This window comes from Nannospalax galili, unplaced genomic scaffold (assembly GCF_000622305.1).
Source record: "Nannospalax galili isolate Female #2095 unplaced genomic scaffold, S.galili_v1.0 scaffold995, whole genome shotgun sequence".
Classification (NCBI taxonomy): Eukaryota; Metazoa; Chordata; class Mammalia; order Rodentia; family Spalacidae; genus Nannospalax; species Nannospalax galili.
Window position 1 is genome coordinate 305,353 of NW_008337291.1, and position 9,991 is coordinate 315,343.

The following is a 9,991-nucleotide window of genomic DNA, read 5'->3' on the forward strand; positions in this document are numbered from 1 at the left end:
AAGGAATATTGACAACTGATTACCGCTAGATGAGGAACAGCTGACCCTCCTAAAACAAAGACCTCTAGATAGGCTGACTAGATTCAGATGGATAAATAGTGGGGAATGGCTGGGGTTGCTGACAACACAGCAGACAGTAGCAGGGATAACGGAGTATAAGGACTCTAGTCGGGGGAGGGAGGCTACAGGAGGGTGTCATCTGAGAAGTGAGTATATAGTTGAATAAGATGGTTTGGGATGTTCTGTGTGATACACACACACACACACACACACACACACACACACACAAATCAACAAATTAAAAAAAAAGAATTACATTTGAGGAGGAAGCATAAAAATTTACATCATAGCCAGGCATGGTGGCTCACGCCTTTAATTCCAGCACTCTGGAGGCAGAGGCAGGTGGACCTCTGTGAGTTCAAGGCCAGCCTGGTCTACATAGTGAGTTCCAGGACAGCTGGGGCTACAGGGAGACCCTGTCTCAAAAAGACCCCACCCAAAAAAATTTATGTCATGTTAATTAGTAGAGGTGATAAACATTACCATTGAAATCTACCTGATGACTTTATAGACATACACAGGTGCCAAGGATCCTAGTGCAACCGATTATGACTACTAGTAATCAGATACATACAGATGAGAGACACATGTGCCAACATCTCAGCGTTATTAGCAAAAACAATGAGTCTTTCTGTAAGAAACAGTATATTTTAAAATGAAATGGAGATCTTTTTTAAAGGTTAAAAAGACGCTGTCTCAAAAAGATCAAAATAAATAAATAAATAATAAATAAATATGCTTCTCCTAAAACAAATAAATAAATAAATAAAATTTTTAATTAAAAATAATAATAATAAAAGTAAAAAACAAAAATTCCCCCCCCCAAATTGCCTGATACATTTTGTGGTAAAATTTTAGTTGTGTCATGGTATTATAATTGCATGTGAATAAAACTTCTTTTTCATGTATATATGTTTATGTAGACATAGAAAATATGTAAATTTATAGAAATGGATAACTGTTAGACTTGAAGAACAAGTGGGATGAGGATAAAGAGGAAGGCAAGTCCTTGAGGAAAAATGCTTTTGCTTCTATAGGTTTTAATATTTTTACTTACTTGTTTTATCATCATAGTAACTTACTTGAAAATATTGCAATATATTGAGAACCCTTGTATTGTTACAGCTTTTTATGCAGATTGAAGCTCTCTTCCCACAAAAACTTGGAACGTGGACCGAGTATGCTAAAAGATACTGCGATGCACATGTCAGGTAGGATGTCTGTGTTCTGTAAGCTTTGATATGGATATATTTATTCTGAACATTAAACACTGTTATCCATTCCTTGTTCCAATGATTTTCAAACCTGTGGTAGTTGTGAAATAATTTCTTTAAGGAAAAGCTTGTGTGGGTGACCTACATATAAAATAAACCAACCAAAAAAATAGCTGGGCATGGTGGCACATTCCTTTTAACCTCAGCACTTGGGAGATTAAGGCGGGAAACTTGCTAGATGCCAGGCTCAGTAACATAGTAGGACTTTATCAAGGATGAATGAAAACATGCCTGTTCTTAAACTGAGTATGTTGAGGCATGTTGTGCTGCTCATCATTTGACTGTGTGGATTGTCAGATTTAGATGTGACTGCTTTGGAGTCACAGTGATGAGGTGTGTGGAACTTCAGTGTCCGCCAGTCTAGGGGCCTTTCTGAACTATTTCTTATTGTGTGTTGTGGTATTTCTATTTTATGAAACTATCTTCACTCAGAGTTTCAGACCCTTGTAATCAGAGTTAAGATTCTTCATACATAATTATTCTGTTTGTCATGATTGCAGATATTGATAAAATTCCCTTAATCCTGACTATTGCACTGGAGATATCAAAGTTTGTCTATATAATATATGTTTACTGGGTTTTCCTTTGGGCAACTAGAAAAGTCAGAATGTTCAATCTTTTTGTCTGTCTGTCTGTTTCTTGGTTTGTACCTGTCATACAACAACTGAAGTATGTATCTCACTTAATAATGCAAACACTATTTCAAACAGATTCATCTTAGTGAAATGTGTGGTGGTAGAGATTGAGTCATTTTCTATTTGTTAAATAAAGCTATTTCTTTCTTTTTCTTTCTTTCTTTCTTTTTTTTTTTTTTGGTCTTTTTGAGACAGGGTCTCCCTGTAGCTCCAGCTGACCTGAACTCATTATGTAAACCAAGCTGGCCTTGAACTCACAAAGATCCGCCTGCCTCTGCCTCCCAAGTGCTGGGACTAAAGGCGTGCACCACCATGCCTAGCTCTTTTGGGTCTTTTTAAGACAGGGTCTCCCAGTAGCCCCAGCTTGCCTGGAACTCACTATGTAGACCAGGCTGGCCTTGAACTCACAGAAATCTACCTGTCTCTGCCTCCTGAGTGCTGGGATCAAAGATGTACACCACCATGCCCAGCATTAATAAAGCTATTTCAAGATTAATATTGGGCTTCTAAATGACAATTTCTTGCTTTTTATTTTTAATTTGTGTGTGTGTGTGTGTATACATGTGAGTGTGTGGTGTGTGTGCCCTTGGGGGCCAAAATAGGTCATCAGATCCCCTGGAGCTGAATTTACTGGTGGTTGTGAGCTGCCCCACATGGGTTCTGAGAATCAAACTACAGTTCTCTGAAAGAACAATTCATACTCCTAACTGCTTAGCTATCTCTCCAGTCTCTCCATGGCATTTTCTTCCACATTCCATTTCAAAAGTGTTGTTAGTCCTTTATTTCTTTACCTTGAAAGTACTCTGGCTCCCTATGCTTTGATTCAGATCAAGGCATTTCCTGGCATTTTAAGTTAGCCTGTGGGATGATGTATTTTCTTCCATAGCATTTTTAGTCTGGAAAGGTGTCATTTTCACACTATAATTTTGCAGAATTCAAATTGAGGATTGTTATTTTGTCTTAGACCCATATTTTATATTTGAAATGTCACGGCTGCATTCAAAATAGTTAAGTGAAGCTCAAGCAAGAATGTTACTTTGTCTTTAAAAAGCTTATTAAATTTCTGAGTAATGGCATGCAGAAGTATGTAAATGTGAATGTAGTCTGAGGAAAGAACTCCAGGTATAAGTAACCACATACTACATACTCATTTTGATTTGAGAGGCACAGAGAAAAGGACTACTCAACCAGGATACCCCTATCCAAAATGCCATCTGTCAGTCACTCTACTGGATTATTTTTAGAGGAAGCTATAAATACAAATAGAATTTGGAGAAGGAAGTACACTGAATGACTGATCAATTTTTCCTGCTAGGAAAGGTTCGGAACTCACTCAGTCCCCCTGGGCAACTTGGTAAGCTAAGTGGCTTACCCTGTATCTTGCTGTTTTCTTTTGCTTTTTTTTTTTTTTATCCATTTTTCCTGGCAGTTTGAAAATTTAAGAGATGGCAACTTTGACAAATATTCCTTTACTTATGAAAAGAAGACACATGGGTAATTCATCATCTCAGGAACTACCTTTTAAAAGGTATGCTTTGGAGCTGGGCACTTGGGAAGTGGAAGTGAATCTCTGTGAGTCTGAGGCTAGCCTGGTCTACATAGCAAGCTCCAAGCCAGGCATTACTACATAGTGAGACCCTGTGTTTTTTTTATAAAAAGGGGAAGGAGTTGTACATTCGGAAAGCATATCTGTTCTCTGTTGTTTTGGGCTTAAAGGTTAACAATTCCCAGGAAGAGCTGAGAGAATTGCTTGCTTCCCATGGGCAAGGTCCTAGGTTCAATCTTCACAGTGGTAAGAGCTCAAACTTCGTGCCACTTCTACTACTAAGGAGAGGGAGAAACCATTGTCTAAATTTTCATGAGAAGGAAATGCTAAGTGATAATGTACAGTCAATATAGTATAGCCAGTCTTAGCACCTCTGCATATTCCCCAGCACAGTGTCACTTGGTGCTCTACCACTGGCTAAATACAGAGTATGTCTTCCATGTGCAGAAGCTCAGAACTCAGAGGAACAGTATTGGAGGACTTGGAGAATATATCAATAATTCAGACCCAAATGACTTCTCATTTTGAATGATCATAGATTGAGTTGGCATAACGGGTCATTCCACTCCACTTACTGCCTCAAGTTTGATTATGAATTCATGCATTCATGCATTCATTCATTCATTCATTCATTCAGAAAAACAATTTTTTGGTTGTCTGATATATGCGACATCAGATATGATCCAGGGGTCAAGACCCACACGATCTCATCCTTCACCGAATTGTCAAGCCCAGCACTAACTATAATTACAGTTCTGGTGAATGTCAGAAGGGAAGTGGAGGATGTTAATGCCTGAGCTTGCCAGAGTAAACCATTAAAGACAGGGCCCAGGAAATCCTAGGAGTAACTGTTTCCTTGCTTTTCGGAAAGAGGGAAATTCTATGTGCTAAGGTCCAAAGCAAGAGAGACTGTTGTGCCTTTGAATAGCTAAAACAAGTTCAGTTCAAGCAGAATATTCTAGAGCTAAAACAAGTTCTCTAGACAAAGAGTTAGGTAGGGGTTAGACAATGACAGAGTTGGATAGGTGTCATTATTACAGTCTTGTTCATCATCAGAGAGGTGATAGGAAGATGTGTAGGTATCTTCTGTTTTTCTGGTTTGGGGAAGGCCATTGCTGTTGTGGTTTTTTATTGCAGTAAAAATGTATATATAACAAAATTTATTATTTATCCATTTTTAAGTGTATTGTTGAGTAGCTTTAAGTACATTCACATTTTTGTGCAACTGTCATAACTTTCCATCTCTAGCACTTTTTCATTAACTAAGCTAAAATTCTATACACATTCAGTAGTGGGTAATCTCTATCCTCTTTTCACTCAGCATCTGCAGTGTGAGGTTATAAAATGTTGGAGAGTTCAATTTATAAGTTTCTTTTTTTTTTGGAGACAGGGTTTCTCTATAGCTCCAGCTGGCCTGGAACTCACAGAGATCCACCTGCCTCTGCCTCTCAAGTGCTGGGATTAAAGGTGTGTGCTACCACACTTGGCCCATGTTATTTTTTTTTATTTTGTTATTTATATTTTGTGTGTACCAGTGTATTGCCTGCATGTATGTGAGAGCACCCATGCCGTGCAATGCCGCAGAAGTCAGAAGAGAGCTTCGGATTCCCCTGGAACTGGAGCTAAGGACAGTTCCTAGCTGCTATGTGGGTGCTGGGAAACGAACCCAGGTCCTCTGCAAAAGCAGTCAGTGCTCTTAACTGCTGAGCCATCTCTCCAGTCCCTCTTTGTTATTTTTAAAAAATATTTTAATTATTTTTATTTTATGTATGTGAGTATATTGCCTGCATGTGTGTAAGTATACCCATGTTGTGCAATGCCCGTGGAGCCAGAAGAGGGTGTTAGATTGCCTTGGAACTCGAGTTATGGACGGTTGTTAGCCACCATGTGGGTGCTAGGAATCAAACTCAGGTACTCTGCAAGAGCATCCAGTGCTCCTAACTGCTGAGCCATCTCTTCAGCCCCTCTTTGTTATTTTTTAAGACTATATTTACGCAGTTCAAAATCCTAAACCATTAGATTATATAGACTGACAGAAAATCCCTTCCACCTAATTACCCTCTCTATAGAAAATGTATGTAAGTACTATTAATAATATTTCTACATAGAAACCTTGTGCATGTTCAAGCAAATTCATATTTTGGGGAAAGAGATTAGTATATTATAAACATAAACATTTTTATATTTTTGTCTTTTGACCCTTTTTGTATACATAAATAATCTTATCCTTTTATAGGTGAATGGCATATTGTTGAGATTACACTCTAATTTCAGGGATGCCAGATGGTTGAAGGAGTTTGCATAGTTGAGTGGCATGTTATTGGGATTATACCATAGTTTCTGTGGTGACAGGGACTCGAGGGATTTTGCATCTCATGACACTTTTTTGTAAAGGAGAAGGTTTGTCATGTTCAGAGAAATGAAGAAGCAGAGGGATAAAATTAAGAAATTTGACATGGTCTAGACTGCCTAATGGGGACTGAAACAATGAGATGGTGTAGCAATAATGAGATGGTGTAGGCTTATTAACAGTGCTTAGTGGCCATTTGAGCTCAGCAACACAGTCTTCTCTAAGGTGTATTTCCACAGCACTGTGGTGTACAGGCCTAAAGTATGCCAAAGTCAGACTTGTCTAGGATTGGATTTTTTGCACCAGTTTATAATAGGTTCATGGGCCAAAGGACAAGGAGATTTAGTCATGTTGGTGAGACTCAGAAATCAACATGGGCAACAAAGGATGTGAGGTCAGGAAGGATATCATGATGTAGAGAAACTACAGCCGTCACTTTTTTGAAGCATCGTGGTGAGATAGTGAGGGTGCAGTGGGATGAATGGATCTATGTCCTAGAAGAGTAAGTGGAACAGAGTTTTTAGTTTTCAAGGTAGAGCTGCTTTCAGACCAGATTACAGCCATGAAACTGGAATGCTGGGAGTTGAGTTAAGAGGTTATGGAGGCAAGAAGCACAAAGATGTAAGAAGGAATTAAAAGTCATATTTTAAGAAGCTTTTTAACAAATGAAAACGTGACTGGAAAAGGGTGACCAGAATGAGAGAATTTCACACTGAGCTCCACTAATGCCTAATATTATTGATTGCCTGTTATTTTATGATACTATTTCAGAACTGCAAGCTGTACGAAGACAAGGACATAGTGCTCTGTCAACAAAGCTTGTAGGAATTTGAGAAAAGGAAGACCTTAGGGGAACAAGTCTTTAAATATTTGAAGATCTGTCACATTTTAAAGGAATGAGACTTTTGTCTTTGTGTCTCTGACGGCAAAACTAGTATCAAGCAATGGCTCTTACTAGGGTGGTAGATTTTGGCTTAATGTAAGAACTTAAAATTACACACACTTGGGCTGGAGAGATGGCTCAGTGGTTAAGAACACTGATTGTTCTTGCAGAAGACCCGGGTTCGAATCCCAGCACCCACATGGCAGCTAACAACTGTCTGTAACTACAGTCCCAGGGGATCTGACAGCCTCTTCTGACCTCCACGGGCATTGCACGACACAGGTGCCCTTACCTACATGCAGGCAATACACGCACAACATAAAATAAAAATAATAAAGAAAAAATAATTTTTTTTGTCTTTTTGAGACAGGGTCTCCTTGTAGTCCCAGCTGACCTGAACTCACTATGTAGACCAGGCTGGCCTTGAACTCACAACAATCTGTCTGCCTCTGCCTCCCGAGTGCTGGGATTAAAGGCATGTGCTACCTCGCCTGGCAAAAAAAAAATTTTAATTACACATACTCGTATAAAGAATTAGGACAGTCAGAAAACAAGCGGGGGGAACCTTAGTCTTATACTAAGATATATCTACTTTTTCTTTATTTCTACCTTTTCCACGTATCCAATAAAGTTACATAGTTTTGATCTAGCCTGTATGCGCTGGTATTTGCTAAATTTCACCTAATTTCTTATTGTAGTCAAGGCTGGCCTTGAACCTCTGCTCTTCCTGCCCCCAAGTTCTGGGATTACAGACATGTTTTCCATGCTTGGTTTATGATTGTTTTTATAAATTTTTTTTAAGATATCATAGGGCTGGAGAGCTGGCTCAGCAGTTAAGAGCACCGGCTGCTTTTGCAGAGAACCTGGGTTCAGTTCCCAGCACCCACATTGCTGCTTAACAGCTGTCCATAACTCCAGTTCCAGGGGATCCGATGCCCTTTTCTGGTCCACAGGTTTGCACACATGTGTGCACTTACGTACTTGCAGGCAAAACACTCGTACACATAAAATGAAAAATAAAATATTTAAAAAGCTATCTTACTGGTTTTTGAAAAAATTATTCATATTTCATTCAATAAATCAAACAAAAAATATTTTTTGGTCTTTTTGAAACAGGGTCTCCCTGTAGCCCCAGCTGTCCTGGAACTCACTGGGTAGACCAGACTGGCCTTGAACTCACAGAGATCTGCCTGCCTCTGCCTCCCGTGTGCTGGGATTAAAGACATACGCCACCACGCCCAGACAAAATTTTTTTAAATAAGTGAAAACCAACTGAAATCTTTGTCCAGAAATAATCATAACTAATGTGGTTTGGTGACTTTCCCTCAAGATGGCTTCTTTGCTTAAGTATATAAGAAAGGATGGCTGGATAGATGGACAGGTAGATGGATTCATAGACAGGCCAGCAATTTTATATTAGAGCCATGTTGTACACAGTCTTCTATACTGTGCTTTTTTCATTTAAATTCATTTTACTGCATCTTTCCATATTAATAGCTAAAACTGAAATGTTATTGGCTACATGATAGCATATTTTATATACAAAATATTATGTTGTGTGCTTTAGATGTCCTTTATTAAATTCTTCCAACAGTTTTATAAAGTAGATGTCATATGTCTATTTTATGGATGAGAAATCTAATGTTTGGAAAGGTAGATAACATTGAAATCACATAGCTGAAAAGTGAAAGATGGCTGGGTGTGGTGGTGTACGCCTTTAATCCCAGCACTCAAGAGGCAGAGGCAGGCGGATACATAGTGAATATCTACATAGTGAGTTCCAGGACAGCTGAGGCTACAGTTCCAGGACCCTGTCTCAAAAACACCAAAAAAAAAAAAAAGAAAGAAAGATGAAGAATCTAAACAGCTCTTTCCAATGTTTGGATCATTTGTTAATTTGATATATATATTTATATTTATTTAATCTAAATAAACACAGTAAATCAAATATTTGATCGTTTTCATTTTTAATAAGGGAATGTGAGGAAGCTCAGTGCAGTAGAAAGTGTGGCTACTATTTTGTGACATGAAGGGAAGAACTCCATGTGAAATTGCTTCTTGTACATAGTAAAGGGTTTTATAAAAACATTTTCAGGGCTGGGTGTAGTGTCATACACCTTTAATCCCAGCACTTGGGAGGCAGAGGTAGGCAGATCTCAGATCAAGGCCAGCGTGATCTCCATAGAGAGTTCTAGGTCAGCTGTGGTTCCAAGAAGACTCTGTCTCAAAAAAGACCAAAAAAGGGCTGGAGAGATGGCTCAGGAATTAAGAACACTGGCTGCTCTTGGAGAGGAACTGGGTTTGATTCCCAACACCCACGTGGCGACTAACAACCATTCATAACTCCAGTTCCAGGGGAATCCAGTGCCTTCTTCTGACCTTCACCAGCATTGCACTTGACAGGGGTGCACTTACATGCAGGCAGTACACTCATATACATAAGATAAAAGTAATAAAAATAAAAATAATGCTGGGCATGGTGGCACACACCTTTAATCCCAGCACATGGGAGGCAGAGGCAGGCTGATCTCTGTGAGTTCAAGGCCAGCCTGGTCTACATAGTGAGTTCCAGGACAGCTGGGGCTACAGGGAGACCCTGTCTCAAAAAGACCAATAAAATAAAATAAAAATAATAAAAAAATTTTTTAAGACAAAAAGAAAAAAGATATTTTGGAGATGGCTCAGTTGTAGGTAAAGGGCTTGCTTGTCATATGAGCAGGAAGACCTAGGTTTTATCCCCAGGGCCCAGCATGGTGTCACACACCTTTAATCCTGGCACTTGAGAGGCAGAGGTAAGCAGATCTTTGTGAATTCAGGCCAGCCAGGTCTACATAGTGAGCTCCAGGTCATCCAGGGCTATGTAGTGAAACCCTATCTCAGTACAATCAGTAAACAAACAAAAAAAAAAACCCAACAACAAATTTGTACAACAACAAATCTAGGCTTGACAGTAAACACTTAACATCCCAGCACTGAGGAAATACAGACAGGAAGATCCTTTGGGCCAGCTAGCCTTACCCAATTGGGGAGTTCCCCAGGTTCAGGGAGAGATCTTGTGTTAAAAAAAAAAAAAAAAAAGGTAGAGAGCAGTAGAACAATTGATGAAGATACTCAGAGTTGACCTGGATGCCACATGTATGCATGCATATGCAAAGACAATTCCATACAGATCTATCATTGACTTCGACCATATTCACCCCTCACCCTCATCTTTTTCCCCTTCTCCCCATCACTAGCCTCTTT

General features: G+C 39.2%; 1 protein-coding gene across 4 annotated transcripts in view; it reads left to right on the forward strand.

The window, feature by feature from the left end:
* Zranb3 (zinc finger RANBP2-type containing 3) overlaps positions 1-9,991 on the forward strand; it is a 245,878-nt gene that overhangs the window by 129,571 nt on the left and 106,316 nt on the right. For all 4 annotated transcript variants that reach the window (XM_029563233.1, XM_029563231.1, XM_029563232.1 and 1 more), the window contains one exon: positions 1,186-1,271. In XM_029563233.1, the coding sequence (XP_029419093.1) occupies positions 1,186-1,271 (86 nt within the window). The remainder of the gene's footprint in view (positions 1-1,185; positions 1,272-9,991) is intronic.